Source organism: Muntiacus reevesi, chromosome 2 (genome assembly GCF_963930625.1).
Source record: "Muntiacus reevesi chromosome 2, mMunRee1.1, whole genome shotgun sequence".
Lineage (NCBI taxonomy): Eukaryota > Metazoa > Chordata > Mammalia > Artiodactyla > Cervidae > Muntiacus > Muntiacus reevesi.
Window position 1 is genome coordinate 178755713 of NC_089250.1, and position 18206 is coordinate 178773918.

Genomic DNA, 18206 nt, shown 5'->3' on the forward strand with positions numbered 1-18206 from the left:
GTACTTACCTAATATAGTTATTACAAGAGGTTGTTCAAAGGACTTAATACATAGAAAAAAGTGGTAAATGTTAACTATTATTACTGTTTTTCCTAACTCCGACGAATACTTAGAAAATTTAGAATATTCCATTAAAATGGTTAAAATAAAGGTTTAACCTTCAGATTAAAAAGAACTTCCTATTCCAGATTGTTCTCTTCCCTCAAGGATCACCAAGTCCTATAAGAATGTACTTGTTCTTCTAGGAATTGACGACAGTCAAGGATGAGGAAATGGACTTTACCTGTGTGGAGGAGGAACAGATAAATTCTGCCCGAAGGTACATGGGCATGGATATGAAGGTGGAGAATTGTGGGAACCTGGTATTTTGGGGTAAGGAAGTTATATTTCAATGCATACTAATTACTGTGACATATAACTTCCACTGTGACTAATGACATCTAAATGCCATAGTTTTGCTTATGATCCAGAGAGCTCTGATCCTGTAGGGGATCCCTGATCAGTTTGAGCTCAGAATTGGGCTTATTTTCTCTCCGGGAATGTAAAAGTTCACTATCTGTGGAACTGAAAAAGGAGAGCTCCTTTACATATATATATATATTTAATTTCATTTATTTATTATTTTTATTTTTCTGGCTGTGGTGTGTCTTTGTTGCTGCTCGGGCTTTCTCTAGTTTCGGAGAGCAAGGTTTACCGTCTACTTGTGGTGCGTGGGCTTCTCATTGCAGTGGCTTCTCTCACTGTGGAGCATGGGCTCTAGGGTGTGCGGGCTTTACTAGTTGCGGCCCACAAGCTTAGTTGCCCTGCAGCATGTGGAATCTTCCTGGAGCAGGGATCAAACCCATGTACCCTACGTGGGCAGGTGGATTCTTAACCACCAGACCAGCGGGAAGTCTTGGATGATGTCTTTAAAGGAGACAGTGGGAAGGGGCAGGGACCAAAGAGGGAAGCCTAAGACAGAACACTGAGAAGCGTCAACATTTCAGAAGAAGAAACAGCAGGAAAACTTCCAAATAAGTAGGGATCAGGAGAAAAAACCTGGAGAGCTTAGCAATACAGAAGTCAAGAGAGAATGTATGTTAATTCTATCTCAGTAAAGATGGGGAGAAAAGCACCAGGAAAATGTTGTAAGGAGGAGCACATGGTGTCAAGTGCTGTTGAGGAGCCCGGGTGATCTACAGATGAAAAGGATCCACTGGATTTAGGTGACATATAAATGGTTAGTGACTTCAGTGAGACCAATTCCAACTCAGTGGTGGGGAGAGAAGCCAGACTGTGGTGAGTCAGGAGCAAGTGTGTGAGGAGATGATGTCCAAAATCTGATAAATTTGACTTTGGCAATAAAAGAAGGAAGAAAGAAAGGTGAGAGAGAGAGAGGGAAAGAAGGAAGGGAGAAAGTAAAGAAGGGAAGGAAAGAAGGGAGGGAGGGGGCAGTGGTTAGTGGAGACACAAAATCATAGGGAAAGCATATGCTAAACAAACAAAAAAATCTGCTTTTAAAAAAGGACTAAAGATAATGATTTAAAAAATCAAATATGGTTGTCTCTAATATATGTCTTCATGTAAGTGATTTTTTTTGTCCAACACTTTTTCAAAACTGCCCAGTCTCGACCTGTGTTTTCATCCCCCCACCCTGCCCACTTCCTCAGTTATTTTGTTGACATTTATTTTCATCCTGCCTGCTTATCTTCTTCCCTGGCTAGTCTGTTCAGTTTTCCGTTCTTTCAGGTGTAGCATCATCATTGTTTGACCTTGTATTGTGCTTCATCTTCATCATTTTCCCATCTCTGTTATTCACTGAAACTTTGTCACCTGCCATTACCATGAGGCTTTTTCTGAGAGCATTCAAACAAACATTTTTAAAGGACATCAATTTAATTTTCTTTAACTTCTTGCCACCTCAGCAGTTTTCTTTCTCTCCACACAGAGAACACAAATATTTGTACTCTTTATTTATTTCAGATTCTGAATCTACACCTGAAACTAAAGTGTCCCTTTCAATGCAGGAAGTTTCTGAAGGAGTATCATCAGAAAGGGAGCTGATAATAGAAAGACTTATAAAGGATGATTCCTGGGACTCCAGATGGATAAAAACTTGGGAATATGGAGGCATGTTAGAAAGGCAGCAAGGAAATCAGAAGAAAGATTTAAGGCAAGTAATAATTAAGCACAAGAGAAACCCTATGGAGGATTGTACTGAAACAGGGGAAAGTTCAAACCCAATTAAACATCAGAACATCTACTCAGTGAAAAAGCCTTGGAAGTGCAGTGAGTGTGGCAAGTCCTTCAGCTACTACTCAGCTTTTATCCTACATCAGAGGATTCACACAGGAGAGAAGCCCTATGTATGTACTGAATGTGGAAAGGCCTTCACCCGGAGCTCATCCCTTAACCAGCATCAGAGAATCCACACTGGAGAGAAACCCTATGAGTGTAATGAATGTGGGAAGGCTTTCAGTCACCGTTCAGCCCTTATTCAACATCATATCATTCATACTGGAGAAAAGCCCTATGAGTGCAATGAATGTGGAAAGGCCTTCAACCAAAGCACGTACCTCATCCAGCACCATAGAATACACACTGGAGAGAAACCCTATAAATGTAAAGAGTGTGGGAAACCTTTCAATGACACCTCCTCCCTTATTAAACATCAAAGGGTCCATACTGGAGAAAAGCCCTATGGGTGTAAAGAGTGTGGGAAGGCCTTTAGTGACAGGTCAGGCCTTACTCAACATCAGAGAACTCATACAGGGGAGAAGCCCTATGAATGTAGTGAATGTGGGAAGGCTTTCAGTTACTGTTCAGCTCTTATTCAACATCAAGGAACCCACACTGGGGAGAAACCTTACAAATGTCATGAATGTGGGAAAGCCTTCAGTGACCGCTCAGCTCTCATAAGACATCAGAGAATTCATACTGGAGAGAAACCTTACAAGTGTAAAGAATGTGAGAAAGCCTTCAGCCAGAGCTCATCCCTGACGAAGCATCTAAGAACTCACACTGGAGAGAAACCATATAAATGCAATGATTGTGACAAAGCCTTTAGCCAGAGGTCTTCTCTTGTTCAACACCAGAAAATTCATGCAGGAGAAAAATGCTACAAATATAAGAAATGTGAGAAAACTTTCAGTATGTGTTCAGTCTTTCATCAACATGGAGAAATTCATGATGAATATAAGTCAGTGAATTGATGAAATAATTATGCACTATGTCCTGAATGTACAGACCTCCAAATATTGGGCTTCCCAAGTGGCACTAGTGGTAAAGAACCTGCCTGCCAATGCAGGAGACGTAAGAGATGCGGGTTTGATCCTTGGATGGGCAAAATCCCCTAGAGGAGGGCATGGCAATCCACTCCAGTATTCTTGCCTGGAGAATCCCTTGGACAGAAAAACCTGTTGGGCTACAGTCCAAAGGGTCACTAAGAGTCAGACATGACTGAAGTGACAGCATACACGCATAAGATGGACCTAGAGATTATCATACTAAATTAAGGAAATCAATGGAGAAGGAAATGGCAACCCACTCCAGTGTTCTTGCCTGGAGAATCCCAGGGACAGCGGAGCCCGGTGGGCTGCCGTTTATGGGGTCGCACAGAGTCGGACACGATTGAAGTGACTTGGCAGCAGCAAGTAAGTCAGAGAAAGACAAATATGATTTATATGTGGAATCTAAAAAATGATACCAATAAACTTATTTACAAAACAAACAGACTCACAGACATAGAAAACAAACTTCTCTTTTTTTTTCAAACTTCTTCTTACCAAAGGGAAAAGGTCCGGGAGGGGGATAAGTTAGGAATTTGGAAATAACATATCCAAACTACTATATATATAATGGGTAAACAAAAAGGACCTACTGTGTCACACAGAGAGCTATGCTCAATATTTTATAATGACTTATAACAGAAAAGAATCTGAAAAAGAATTTATATATATATATATATATATAAAACCAAATCACTTTGCTGCCTACCAGAAACTAACACATTATAAATTGACTATACTTCAATAAAAATAAATTAATTAAAAAAATTCTTAGGTTAATCAGTGTGCAACCAAGATGAAAAGTACCACTGATTGAGATTCTTTCTGCACAAGGATCAACTCAATGAGATAGGAGGGTTACAGGCAGCCAAAAGGATATTAACAATCTCCATTAGCTCGCAAGAGCTCTTTGTGTCCTTGTTTCTGCTTTATCTTTCTCCTGCTAATAACATCATCATTTAAGTTAATTAACTAGACTGCACTGAGTCTTAACTGCTGCACACAGTGTATTCACTGAGACATGTGGGATCTTTCATCACAGCACACAGAATCTAGCTGTGGCACATGGGCTTAGTTGCCCCAAGGCAGGTAGGATCTTAGTTCTATGACCGGGAATCGAACCCCTGCCTCCTGCAGTGGAAGTGCAGAGCCCTAACTATTGGACAGCCAGGAAATTCTCTGTAGGCTGGTCAGTGATGGCCATTCTGACTAATGTGAGGTAGTGCCTCATTGTAGTGTTGGCTTAAATGTTTCTACAACTAACAGTGTTGAGCATCTTTTCATGTGCCTGTTGGCCATTTGGATGTCTTCCGTGGAGAAACGTCTATTTAGATCATCTGCCCATTTGTTTGATTGGGTTGACTGGTATTTTGTTATTGAGTTGTTTGAACTGTTTGTATATTTTGCAAAGTAAGCCCTTAGTTGCATAATTTGCAAAAACTATATAGTAGTCTGTCTTTTCATTTTCCTTATAGTTTGCTTTGCTAAAGCTTGTAAGTTTGATTAGGTCTCATTTGGGAGACTGAGTTAAGAAAACATTGGTTTGATTTATGTAAAAGATACTTTAAATACAGAAAATTCAAAAGATGAAAAAGGATATACAATGAAAACATCATAAAAAGTTGGAATGGATATATTAATATAAGATAAAACAATTTAAGAACAGGGATATTATCTTAGATATAGAAGGATTTTATGATGATGAAAGGATCAATTCACCAAGGTGAGTAATTGTTTAATGTGTAATTAGGTCACAATTATGAATGCAATTTTAGTGTTACACATAAAATTTAGAATTCTGGGTTATTAATATATTATGTGCTTAATATCACACCCTCCAAAATCACAAAGTAAAGACTGACAGAACTAAATAAAAATAGAAAAGTGGGCAATTTTATAATTGGAAATTTTAACACTCCATTCTCAGAAATTGATAGAACAACTAGACAAAATATTAAATACATAGAATATCTGAACCACACTGTCTACAATCTTGAATTGATTGACATATATAAAATACTTTATACAACAACTTCAGAATACATACTACTTAAAAAAAAATGTATTTGGCTGCATCAGGTCTTAGTTGTGGCTTGCAGGATCTTTTGATGTGGCACCCATCAGAGCTAAGTTGCTTGGAGGCATGTGGTATATCTTAGTTCCCTGACCAGATTCCACTGATCTGCTAGAGTGGCTCACAGAACTCAGAAATAACAGTTTAGAGACTTCCCTGATGGTCCAGTGGCTAAGACCTCCAGCTCCCAGTTCAGGGGGCCTGGGTTCAATCCCTAGTCAGGGAACTAGATCCCGCCTGCTGCAACTAAGATCCAACAGCAGCCAAATACATAAATATTGAGAAAAACAGTTTACTTACACTGTTTCATTGTAAAAGGATAGAACTCAGGATCAGCCAGAGGGAAGAGATGCTCAGGATGCAGGGGCCAGGGCAGTAGCGCTTCCAACCCTCTCCGGGCACGCCCCCAGCACCTCCACCAGTTCAGCAACCAGTGTCTGCATTTTTATGGGGGTTCGTTGCATAGGTGTTATGGGCCGAGTCATTGGCTTCTGGGGACTGATTGAACCCCAGCCTGTCCCCTCTCCTCAGGTGCTAGGGGTGAAGGTTCTAACTTGCTCACATGCCTTGGCCCTGGCAACTACCTGTATCCTTAGGAGTTTTCCTCATTAACATAAAACTCAGATGTTGAGTTTTATGTTGAGATTTATCATGATAACAAGATGCTTCTCTCACCTGTGTGGCTGTGCAGCTACTTCAGAAACCTAGGAGGACTTCCCTGATGGCTGGTGGCACAGTGGATAAGAATCCTCCTGTCAATGCATAGGATACAGATTCGATCCCTGGTCCAGGAAGATCCCACGTGCTGTGGAGCAACTAATCCCGTGTACCACAACTACGGAGCCTGCACACCTAGAGCCTATGCTCTGCAACTAGAGAAGCCATTGCAATGAGAAGTCTGCACACCACAACAAAGAGTAACCCTTGCCTCAGAGAAAGCCCATGTGCAACAATGAAGAGCCAACACAGCCAAAAATAAATAAAAAACCAAAGAGAAAAGCCCAAGTATTAAAAGATGCTCCTCTGCACTTATTCCCTAAGAAATTCCAAGCACTTTAGGAACTCTGTGCCAGAAACAGGCAGGAAGACCAAATATATATTTCTTATTTAAATCACAATATCACAATGGGGAAAAGGAAAAAGACTCATTTGCTTAAGACCCTGGAGGAGATGAGAGAGAATGACTCCAGGGCCCAGGGGGAGAGGAAAGGAGGGGTGAGGACCACACGGGGAAGGTCTCTGGATGTTTATCCACAGCCTCTCCTGTTGGGCTGCCTCCCCTGAGGCCCCGGCTCCAGTCTTGCTCCTCCAACAACTTTCTGGATCCCAGTGACCCCTCCCTTCCTCCCCCTTCAGGCCTGGCAGGTAGTGGTGCCCATGACAGCCAGCCCGGCAGCTTCTGCCTGCCTGGTGAGTCCCAGTAGCCTGTCCATCCCTGTGGGAGCAGCCCGCACACTGCCTCATTCTGTGTCCCCCTGGGAGGGCGCCATCTCTTTCGTAGAACTGGGCAGAAGAACCGCGTGATGAGGAAGGTGGGGGCGCACACAGCAGGGTCGGCAAGCTCACCTGGACCCGGGAGCGGTTTTATGGGGTCACAGCCACATCCGTCCACCCTCCTGTTGTCTGTGCTGCCAGAGTAGAGTTGAGGGAACACAGCGGAGACCAAACGGCCAGAGAAGCCTCACACACTGACCATGTGTCCTTCCAGAGAGAACATGTGTGACTCTAGCATGGAAGAAAGAACATGCGTGAACTGCGGGTTGGAGACCAGTTGAGCTCTGAGTCTGCTGATGAACTGGATGAGCCTCGGCTGTAGGACAGTAATAATAACGCGGCCCGCAGAGCTGTGGTAGGAGCTGCAGCTGTAATGTGTCTCTGTTTCCAAGGGTTGCTGTCCTTTGAGGACGTGGCTCTGTACTTCACCAGGCAAGAGTGGGACACGTTGGACTGGACTCAGAAGGCCCTCTACAGGGACGTGATGCTGGACAACTGCAGACACGTCATCTTCTTGGGTACTGAGCCAGCTTGAAGGTTAGGGGAATGGGTTTAGGGAGGGCTCATGAGTGTACATGGTATTTATTACAAGTGTGATAAAAATGATATGAAGCAAATATGTCCTACTCAAGAATTGATTCATCTGTGTGGTGTATTTGTGAACGTTCTTTAATATTGTTCTATTCTACGCTTGCCTGTATGTTGGCAATATTTCACAATAAACTGGTCCATGTGTTTTGGCGGAATATCACAGTTCAAAAGTATATAAATAGGGACTTCCCTGGTGGTCCAGCAGTTATGTCTTCACCTTCTAATGCAGGGGTTGTGGGTTCGATCTCTGGTCAGGGCACTGAGATACCACATTTCTAAAGAAGTAAATAAATCCCATGGAGAACATCGATAACTAAAAAAAAAAAAAAAAAAGGACTCACTTTCATTTAAAAAAATATTTTGAACCTACTTATAAAACAGAGACTCACAGACATGAAACAAACTTATGGTTACTGGCAGAGAGGGATAGTTAGGGAGTTTGGGAAGGTCATGTACACACTGTTATATTTAAAATGAATAACCAACAAGGACCTATTGTATAGCACATGGAACTCTCTCTGTTCAATGGTGTGTGGCAGCCTGGATGGGAGGGGAGTTTGGGGGAGAATGGGTACATGTATACGCATGGTTGAGTCCCTTCACTATTCATCTGAAACTATCACATCGTTAATCAGCGATACCCCAATACAAAATAAAAAGTTCAAAAGAAAAAAAAAAAAAACTTTGGTCCAAAAGTGGAGGCCCCCGAAGAGTGACAAGGGCAGAACTCTGACAGGTCACCTTCGCTCTTGCTGAAAGTGTGTTCTGGGGAGAGGGAGGTGCTCCTGACTCAGACCCTCCTCCTTCAGGGCAACAGGCTCTCAAAGGGCACCCTGAGACTAGTTGAATTTAGTCTGCCTTGGGTGTGATGCCAAAAGGCAATACAATCCATGATTACTGAAAAACTCCAAAGAACATAGTTTTTGAAAGAGAGAGAAAGAGAAGGAGGGAAAGAGAGAAGGGAATAAAACGACTCATGAAGCAGCAGGTCAAAATGATGGCACTTTATTTCTGTGGATTCTTTGGTGTCGGACGAGGTGTGAGCTCTGTCTGAAGCTGTCTCCACAGACCAGACATCTGTAAGGTTTCTCTCCGGTGTGAGTTCTCTGGTGTTTAACGAGGGTCGCGCTCTGACTGAAGCGCCTCCCGCACACAGAACACCCGTAGGGCCTCTCCCCGGTGTGGATCTTCTGGTGTTTGGAGAGGTCGGAGCAGCGTTTGAAGCTCTTGTTGCACTCCTCACACGTGTAGGGTCGCTCCCCCTCGTGTGTCCTCTGGTGTCTAAAACGAGCGGAGGTGCGGCAGGTCTCCCCGCACTCCTTACACGTGCAGCGCTTCTCCCTCAGGTGGGTTCTCTGATGCCGGCTGAGGTGTGAGCTCTGTCGGAAGCTGTCCCCACACTTGGGACAGGTGTAGGGCTTCTCTCCAGTGTGTGTCCGCTGGTGTTTAACGAGGGTCGCGCTCTGACTGAAGCGCCTCCCACACACAGGACACCCGTAGGGCCTCTCCCCGGTGTGGATTCGATGGTGTTTAAGGAGGTCGGAACGCTGTTTGAAGCTCTTTTCACAGGTGTCACATGTGTAAGGCCTTTCCTCATGGAACCACCTCTGAGTCTCAAATAGGCCCGAATGATGGCGATTTTCCTCACTGTGGAGAGATTCGTGAGGTTTCACCATATCTAACCTGTGCTGGCAGTTGTTCCCATATTCATCCGCAGTGATGGGTCTCCCTGCTGTTGGGATGTACTGATCAGGAACAAAGTCTGAACTCTCGGCACTGGTTCTGAATTCATTGTTTTTGACATCTTCTTCGCTGGGACTGTTCCTGAGATCTGAGATGTGGGTGACTCCCTGATCTGCAGGAGAGTTTTCACGTTTCGGCGATGAGGGGTCTCCCAAGGGCTTCTCTCTCCCGTCCTGCTGGGCGTCACCACACTCAGAAGATAGGGGAGCCTTCTCCTGAAATCCTTGTAGCTGCCCTTGAAGCTCCACTTCTAGAATTTCTTGCTTTGGAATCAACTCTTTGTTCTCAATTCTGGTTTCTGAACCTGAAATATTAAAATACGAGTTGCTGACATTTCATCCCCTGGCAGGAGTGATTAAGAAAGTACTAGAGGAGGAACAACCCCTCACCCCCAAAGCCCTTTTCATGTTCTCTATGAAACCACTCCTGAAGTTAAATTATTTTAACTAACCTGTCAAATGTGCTTACCTATACGAGTCCTGTTTCTTTCCTTTTATACTTGTGCCTGCACCCACCAACCCATCTCTCTTCCCCTAACCCCACTTCATAAGAACACAGGGAGAGACAGACAAGAATGATTGGCATAATACTCTGTGTAATGGTGAAAAACTAGAAGGCTTAACACCTGTTGACAGAATGGATAAGTGAATATTAGGATGAAATATATACAGATGTTAAAAGGAATAAACTACAGCTACATGTATCAACATGGATAAAATTCCCAAAAATGTGATGTGGAGAAAAAAGGCAAGGTGCAAAAGAACCATACAGTAATACAATGTATATATACCATAAAAACATGTCAAAATACTATATATGTTTACATGTTTATATATATTTATATATAGTACATACTCTCTGTGGCTACATGTATATGTAGAATGAATATAAAACAAGCATAGAAATGGTAAATCAGGATATTGGTCACTTCTGGAGAAGGAGTGAGGGGATAGCTTTCGAGGGGGGTACACAGAGCTTCACCTGCTGCTATGGCTGTAATATATGCACCATATGAAAAGCTGACTCTATCACCTGACAACATAGAACAGAAAGGTCTTGCTTCAGTCACAAAAGGGGCTTGAAGGCTCTCAATCTCTGTGAATGGCAGCCTGGCTCAGGGATTTTCCGAAGCGAGCCCTCCACCAGTCACACCCAGCTGGAGACAGGCGGAGCCCAGCACTTACTTGGTGAGACTGAGTTCCCATGACCCTTTGGTGCACTCTCCCTGAAGAAGTGCTTCTGTGCTGGCCCCAGACGCTCCCACTCCTCCCAGGTTAGAGACACGGCCACGTCCTGGACTGCCACCAACCCCTGTAACAACATGAGACCTCCCCTCAGCACCTGCCATCCCAGCATGGTGTCACCAGCAGTGCCGGCATGAGGCTGGATTCAGAGGAGTTCACAGGCCCTGAGAAACCAAGTAATGACTGAGGGAGTCTTTATCAGTGAGCCTTGTACTGATGTGGGAGTTGCAAAGTGACCAAAGACAGAAGCGGGCATTCTCCTGCAACCCTGAAAAGCCTTTCTGTGGACTGTCTACACTCATTTGAGGGAAGAGCAAAATACTCCTTTGAGTTATATTGCTGTGATTTATCGGGCTTCCCAGGTGACGCTAGTGGTAAAGAATCTGCCTGCCAATGAAGGAGATGCAATAGACGTGGGTTTGATTCCCGGACTGGGAAGATCCCCTGGAGAAGGAAGTTGTAACCCACAAGTATTCTTGCCTGAGAAATCCCATGGCCAAGAGGAGCCTGGTGGGCTACAGTCCATGGGGTCTCAAAGAGTCAGACACAACTGAGCACACATACACGCACTCTGATTTATCAAAACAGAAACCTGATATGGATCAAAATACACAGGTTAACCGAAGTCCCCAGTTCCAATGCTGGCTCTCAGACACTGTTTCCTCTTGTGTGACATGGATACAAAGATCTATCTTCAGAGGAAGGTACCTCACCAACAGGAGTAATTATTTGTTTTCCCTGAGCCTCTCTCTCCTCTCCTTGTAAAGGAAAACCACCTTCCTGTGTGTCTCCTCTGCTCTCAGTACTCTGAATATTCACTACAACAATATCACGTCTGACACCAAATGTGTGCATTTCCACAGGTCAAGCAGTTATGTGGCACCAGCTGGTGGGCTTCCTACAGTTTAACAACTCTGACCCCACTGACCTGGCGGTGGTGTGAGATCCCACAGGTTAAGAGCTGTCTTACAAGACTGCTTCCCTCCTCCATACATCAATTCCAAGTCCACGCCATCACCTATGTACCTGCTTTTGACCAACCAGCTATAGATTGGAGGTTTCCAAGATTCTTCTTTGAGTTCAATTAATTTGCTAGTGGCTCCAGAATGCAAGACAATAGTTTACGTACTAGATTAGATTACCAGTTTATTATAAAAGAATATATGTCAGCAACAGTCAGATGGAAGAGATGCATTGGGCAAGGTCTGAGGGGGGGGGTTCCTAAGCTCAGGAGCTTCTCTCCCCTTGGAGCTGGGATGGAGGCAGGGCTGTGTTACCCTCCCACTTAAGTAGATGAGCTTACCAACTGGGAATCTCTCTGAACCCCATACTCTTGTGATTTTATGAAGGCTTCATCGTGTAGGCAGGATCAATTATTAACTCCATTTCCGGCCTCTCTTCCTGTTCTGCAGTATCATTATCAATTGAGGGAGGAGGGAGAAAGTCATTCAAACCGTTAAAAAGTAAAAGGATGCTCACATTCAAAGTAGTGGGGAACTCTGTTCTTATACATCGTTTAAGGACACTTTCCACCTTGACATCTTTCTTTCCCAAACAATCTAGGTTACACACGAGCGTGTTTTACACTGAGTAAACAATACTTCTGTGCCGGTTTTGTGCGAAAAGTCTACAACTCAAGGACCTCTTCCTGGACGGATTTATTTGTCACAGCTTCCTACAAAGGAAAGGCTGTTTCTTTCATGCACATCCTAAAGTTCACGCAAAATGTAATAAGGAAGTAAAGAACTTCTGAAACCCTTAGCATCCCTCACACCTCCATCACCACTCCCAGACACTTTTACCTCTCACCTGGCGTGAGGTCCCAGCAGGCTCTCTCTGAAGAGACCGCACCAAGACGGCCGCCTCGTCCCCGCTCTGCGGGCAGTGCTTCCGCACCCAGGCCTGGAGCTCCCGGGGCAGGATGGTCAGGAACTGCTCCAGCACCAGCAGCTCCAGGATCTGCTCTTTTGAGTGCACCTCGGGCCTCAGCCATCGACAACAAAGTTCCCTGAGCCGGCTCAGCGCCTCTTCGGGTCCGGCCACCTCCTGATAACGGAACTGCCTAAAATGACATCGGGAAGTTTCGGGATCCGGATAGTCCCCGGGCCGGTCGGAATCCCCACTTCCGGGGGAGTCTTCCTCCACTTTCACTGTCCGAAGTCCATCACCTAGGACCAGAGGGGCGACCCTGCTTTGACTTGCGGTCCAGCTCCAACTCATCCTTCTCCCGCTCGTGCGCACTTTCCCGGAGTTCCACCTTCAGCTGAGGTGACAGCAAACCCAGCAAAAAGCCGCAGAACACATCCGATCTCCCCAAAGAAGCGGCTGCCGACTGTCGGGTCCTAAAAGGATCCCACCTCCTCGGGCCCCCTCCCAGACTCCTCCTACCCAGAAACCGCTCCCCTACCTAGAAGCTGTCAAATCCCGCGACAAAATATTACTAACAGCCCGAGTCGGAAGTGCGTCACCGGCTCCCTGCGGTGCCCTCCCCTCGGGGCATTTCTGGGGCCTCTCTAGGCTCCTCGGAGGAGTGACTTGCGTCTCTGTGGTTTGTTATCAGTACCTTTTCCAGAGGTACTCTTGGCTCACACGGTAAAGAATCCGCCTGCAATGCGGGAGACCTGGGTTCAGTCCCTGGGTTGGGAAGATCTCCTGGAGAAGGGAACGGCTACCGAGCCCAGTATTCTGACCTGGAGAATTCCATGGACAGAGGAGCCTGGCCGACTACCGTCCATGGGGTCGCAAAGAGTAGGACACGAAGAGTCGTATACGACTGAGCGACTTTCACTTTCACCGTGTAGTGTGGCACTTACAGTCCTTAAGTGTGCAGAACTAAAGGACATTCTTCCTTTAAAAATAAATGTCATCCCTTTTGAATTCTTGAAAATCTTTCATCTTTAGATTAAGTATGAGAAGGAATCTTGTCATTGTTTCAAAGAGAAAAAAAGAAACAAAAGAAAAATATCAAACCTGTTTCACTTGCATTCCCTTGTATGCAATGCATAATCAAAATTTTGCAAAAAATCATTCAAAAGCAATCACATGCCTTAGCTTTGTAGCAACTTTCTTCTCAAAGTTGGCTCATTACCATGTTAAACATTTATACTAAGTTTGAGAATATATTTGTCAAATTATATGTCTTATGTTTTAAAAGTATGTTTCATATGATCGTAAAATAAATTTAAAATATAATTGTATATGAAAACTTGTATAGGTGATAAAAATATGTACCATTCAATTGTTTCTATGTCAATAAACATCACTTTGAGAATAACCAAAAGAAAGAATGTCATTCTTAACAAATTATCTGTGAAGAAAATTGTATAAATTTGGTTTTAGGGAAAGTTAAAAGTTCCAGTTGTACAATAAAGTGGTCACTGATCCATCGCCTACACTTAGGCAAGAAAGGTTTGTAGAGTGTCTTCCACATGTGAAGGCATCATAGTTGACACTATAGATGCAACACTGGGAAGATATATTCCCTGTCCTCAAGTTGCTCACAGTCTCCTAATGGAGACAGACACTTAAATTACAGGACATGTGGTAAATGCAATACTTTGAGGTGTATGCAGCATCTGTTTGGATAAACAGAGATGTAAATAATCAACCATGCCTGATGGGGAGTGTACGGTAAAAGGCTTCACAGAAGAGATTAAATTTAAAAAGTCCATGTGAAAAAAAAAGAAAAAGTTCATGTGGACTGAAGACATATTTTAATTAAAAGATGGGTTAAATATATAGGCATTAGTCAGACACAACTAAAGCAACTTAGCACATACATACTTTAGTTTAAAATTTACATTAAATCATTGGCATTATTTAAGAAATGAGGAATTATCTGAGCTACATATGTGTGTGTTCGTGCTCAGCTGTGTCTGACTCTTTGTGATCCCAAGGACTGTAGTCTGCCAGACTCCTCTGTCCATGGGATTTTCCAGGCAAGAATACTGGACTGGGTTGCCATTTCCTTCTCTAGGGGATCTTCCCAACCCAGGGATCGAACCAGCGTCTGCTGCTTGGCAGGCAAGTTCTTTACCACTGAGCCACCAGGGAAGCTCTATGTAAGTTACACTAAGGGAAATTCATTTAAAAACCATTTGTTTAAGTACAATTAATGCCCTGATTCATGAATGCAAATTCCCAAGCAGGGTCAAGATTTCATACAACATATTCATGGACTAAAGTTTAAATTATATATTTCCAAAGTTTGTGCAAAAGCACAGGTAGTCAATTTCTACTTTGGGTTCTAGCAGTTGAAGTGACTGTACTAGTCTGTTGTGATCTGTTTTGACTGGACATTAATAGGACATGAAACAGGCAAGGGCAGATTTTTCAGGATTATTTTTTATGTTGAACATGAAAGTGTTAGTCGCTCAGTCCATGTAAATATAATCAAATATCTTATATAATGCACATATACGCATATATACTACACCAGTGTGCGTGCTAAGTCACTTCAGTCCTGTCTGACTCTGTGACCCTATGGACTGTAGCCTGACAGGTTCCTCCATCCATAGAATTCTCCAGGCAAGAATACTGGAATGGGTTGCCAGTTTCTTCTCCAGGGGATCTTCCCCACCCAGGGATTGAACTCGGGTCTCCTGCATTGCAGGAAGATTCCTTACTGTCTGAACCACTAAGGAAGCCCAATTTTTATGTTAAAAATCACTTAAAGAGAAACAAATTCACTACTCTCAAGGCTCATCTTTGTCATTTTACAAATCTGGAGCAACATGTGATAATTTAATGAGATAACTTGTCAAATGTTTACATCTCATCTCCCTAGTCGGTTTGAAAGTCTCTGGAGGACAGAAACTTTGCACAAGTCTACTTCTTCATCTGTGTGGGAATGCTATCATGATCTGGCAGGAAGTCAAAAGTTCTTTTCCTAGTATTGCAGGACAAGGCTTTGACTAGGATTAGGTTATCAAGGATGGCAAGGGAATTAGGACAGAATGCAAATTCACAAATAAAACTCTATGGTACAGGCAAATCTAGCTCCAGAAAATATCCATCTATGTAACTAGTAATGGAATCCAGAAGAGAATATTACATACTATGAAGACAGTACAAGCATTTTTCATCTTCTCCCAGTGAGAGGAGATGTAGTAATAGGTCTTCTTTCCTGCTGATTACCAGTTTGGCCCCACTAGTTCCAGTGTCTGGGTTGTATGACTGGATTCTGATCATGATTAAGTGATTTGCTTAGCTCTTTTCTCCCTTTCTCCTGTAATGTAACTTTTGTCTTCACTTGCAGAACATCAAATGCTTTCATCTGTTCCCACCGATATCACTGAATGATATATTTTTGTGTTCCCAATGCCTTTTCTGGTGCTTTTTTCATTGAAGTTAACTGAAGAAGTGTCTCAGTGCAATTAAGTGCAAGTAAGTAAAGTGAGAAAAGGAAAACAAAGTAGGAATAAGATAGAGCCAGGGATAGGCCGGGATTAGAATTTACCCACTGTACACTCCTGTGTACTGACAAAAGATAGCCCATAGTTCTGCTCTGAGAAAACTCAGCAGCCAATTCAAGAAGAAAACAAGATCAGTTACATGAGCAAACTATTATAATGGCTTAGGAGAAATCGAGCTATTCTTAGTATCAAGAGGGTAGAGAAATTTATAGTCATAAGGGTCGCAAAGAGTCGGACAGGACTGAAGCAACTTAGTACTCAAGCACGCCTCCACCCTATATAAGATGCTTTAAAACAATATACCTCTGACCCTCATTCCACGTTTTGGTTTGAGTGCTTCCGGTTTGCTAACTTTTTAGTGTGTGCACAGTAAGCTTTCACTAATTACTACTTCAGTGATTCAGTGGTTTCACGTCTTTTTTTTTTTTTTTTTGGCCTGAACTTTTGACGATTCTAAATATAAAAAGTAAAACCATAAAAATACTACAATGCACAAACCGCAGTGTCAATTTAAGCCTCTCCAGCTATTAGTCTCTTAGGCGATAGTAGGAATTTTTTGCATTTCTTCATTCATAAGGTAGACCACGGGACGAGCAAGGCATTCTCAAAATCCCTGATTTGAGTGAAAATTCACAAACGTACTATAAAAATATAACTCCTGGGAGTATCGAAGGATTTGCTGTTGTTCAGTCGCTTAAGTCGTAGCCGGTTCTTTGCGACCCCAGGGACTGCAGCAAGTCAGGTTTCCTTGTCCTTCACGTCTCTCGGAGTTTGCTCAAACTCACGTCCGTTGAGTCGGTGATGCCATCCAACCATCTCGTCCTCTGTCGTCCCCTTCTCCTCCTGCCTTCAGGAGGATATATTAACTCAGAGTGGAGTCGGTGAGCATCATTCACTTCGTGTCTTGTAAGACAGAGACTGTTGTCCTGTCTGTCGAGTAGCTTCGCAAATGGATACAAAATGAGACTACTAAAGTAATGGGGCCCCCTCGGCTAGAGAAGCCCTGAAAATACCACTTCATCCACTTCTCAAGAACGCGAACCTTCCGCCTTCTCTCTTCGCAGCCAGGTGGCGAGTCTCTCTCTACACACTCATGCCTCCACTGGGGCCTCTGAGGAAACGACTCTGCTTTCCCGCACCGTGAGACTAAGGCTGCGAAGAGAGCCTCTGCCCTAATTGGCTGGAGGGAGTGGCCCGCGCGGTGCTTCTTGGGAGTTGTAGTCCCCCGAGCCGCTGTGGGCTTCGGTCTGACGTTGGATGTTTCCTCCGGGTGAGCTGACCGCTGCGGCGAAGAGGTGGGTGTGTCTGGAGACGGGGTGAGGGGAGTGGCGAGTGGATTCGGGTGTAGAAACCGAAGGGTCCATTAAAGAGAAGTGAAGGTTGCCGGCTCGCACAAAGGTACAGACCTATTTCAAACTGCGGCGAAGAGCGCCGGGGGTGAGGGAGCGCAAGTTCCACGGCCAGACACTAGCAACTGTGGCCAAGCAAGCGCTCTGGACACCTAAGTTCCCGCCTCTGCCCCCACCCCAAGGAAAGGGGCGGACTCGGACTGTTTAAACGGCTCTGGCATTGAGTGGGGGGCAGAGAGTGGCAGTCTTCCACCCGGCTCTAGCGTTGAAGTATCTGCGTGTGGGTGGGCGGGGAACGGCTGTGTTGCTGGAGGTTGGACTGGGATTCATCTCCCAGCCGATTGGCCCACAGCCCTTCCGGGGGCGGGTCTTAGGGCGGAGCCTGGGGCGGGCACTTTCCTCCTGTGGCGAGGCAAGGACCTCCGGGATTCCTAGAGAGGACTCGGAAGTGCTCTCGTGGGGGGCGGGGGTGGGATTTCTGGCTCTACCCGGCTGGTCTGGAGCGCTTGGACGCGCTTACTTCCGGCGAGGAAGTGCTGCGAAGTGTCGGCTTCGGCTTTTATCTCCGTTTGTAAGAAGAAACCCGTCTTTCCCCACCTTTGGCTGCGGGAGCTTGGTCTTCCAGGAGAGCTCCCAGGGACGGGGGCCTTGAGCAAAAGGAATGGCCTTTGTGTCCAGACGAGGGTCCTGTCCCTAACCTTGACCGGGCTGGTTTCCGTGGCTCGGGGTCAGGGGCGATGGTGCGCAATCCAGGTGCAAAATCTGTATCTAAAACCCTGGTTCTCTTCGGGACCCATGAAATCTCCCGTTGGTCAGTCAAGCTCTTATGGCTTGAGCGACAAGACCAACTTTGACCACTGTAACATTTTTGACCTCTGTTCCGACTTAAAGTTTGGCTTGTGGTAGAGAAGGAGCGGCTGCGTCTGGACTAGTTAGTAAGTCGTCCTACTATTTATATGAAATTCAAGGTTCTTCACCACTAAAATTGTATTTGATGAGGCCATAGGTCAGATTTTTATTGATCTCTCTCC

The 18206-nt window shown here is 44.5% G+C and overlaps 2 protein-coding genes across 7 annotated transcripts in view; one reads left to right on the forward strand and one right to left on the reverse strand.

Moving 5' to 3' along the window:
• Positions 1–244: 244 nt before the first annotated feature.
• ZKSCAN5 (zinc finger with KRAB and SCAN domains 5) overlaps positions 245–18206 on the forward strand; it is a 33601-nt gene continuing 15639 nt past the window's right edge. For 3 of the 6 annotated variants that reach the window (XM_065923848.1, XM_065923846.1, XM_065923844.1), the window contains exon 1: positions 17669–18110. Coding sequence is in view for 1 of the 6 variants with exons in the window: in XM_065923849.1 (XP_065779921.1) it covers positions 2001–3191 (1191 nt within the window). In the remaining 5 variants the exon portion in view is untranslated. Of the gene's footprint in view, positions 320–1962; positions 17122–17668; positions 18111–18206 lie in introns of those variants that run through there. The other 3 variants (XM_065923849.1, XM_065923845.1, XM_065923847.1) reach the window with 3 other exon arrangements.
• Positions 8415–12833, reverse strand: ZNF394 (zinc finger protein 394). Its single transcript, XM_065923857.1, has 3 exons — positions 12222–12833; positions 10353–10479; positions 8415–9472 (listed from the first exon to the last, which is right to left on the reverse strand). Exons 1-3 carry the CDS (start codon positions 12630–12632, stop codon positions 8415–8417), a joined length of 1596 nt encoding a protein of 531 aa, XP_065779929.1. The 5' UTR covers positions 12633–12833.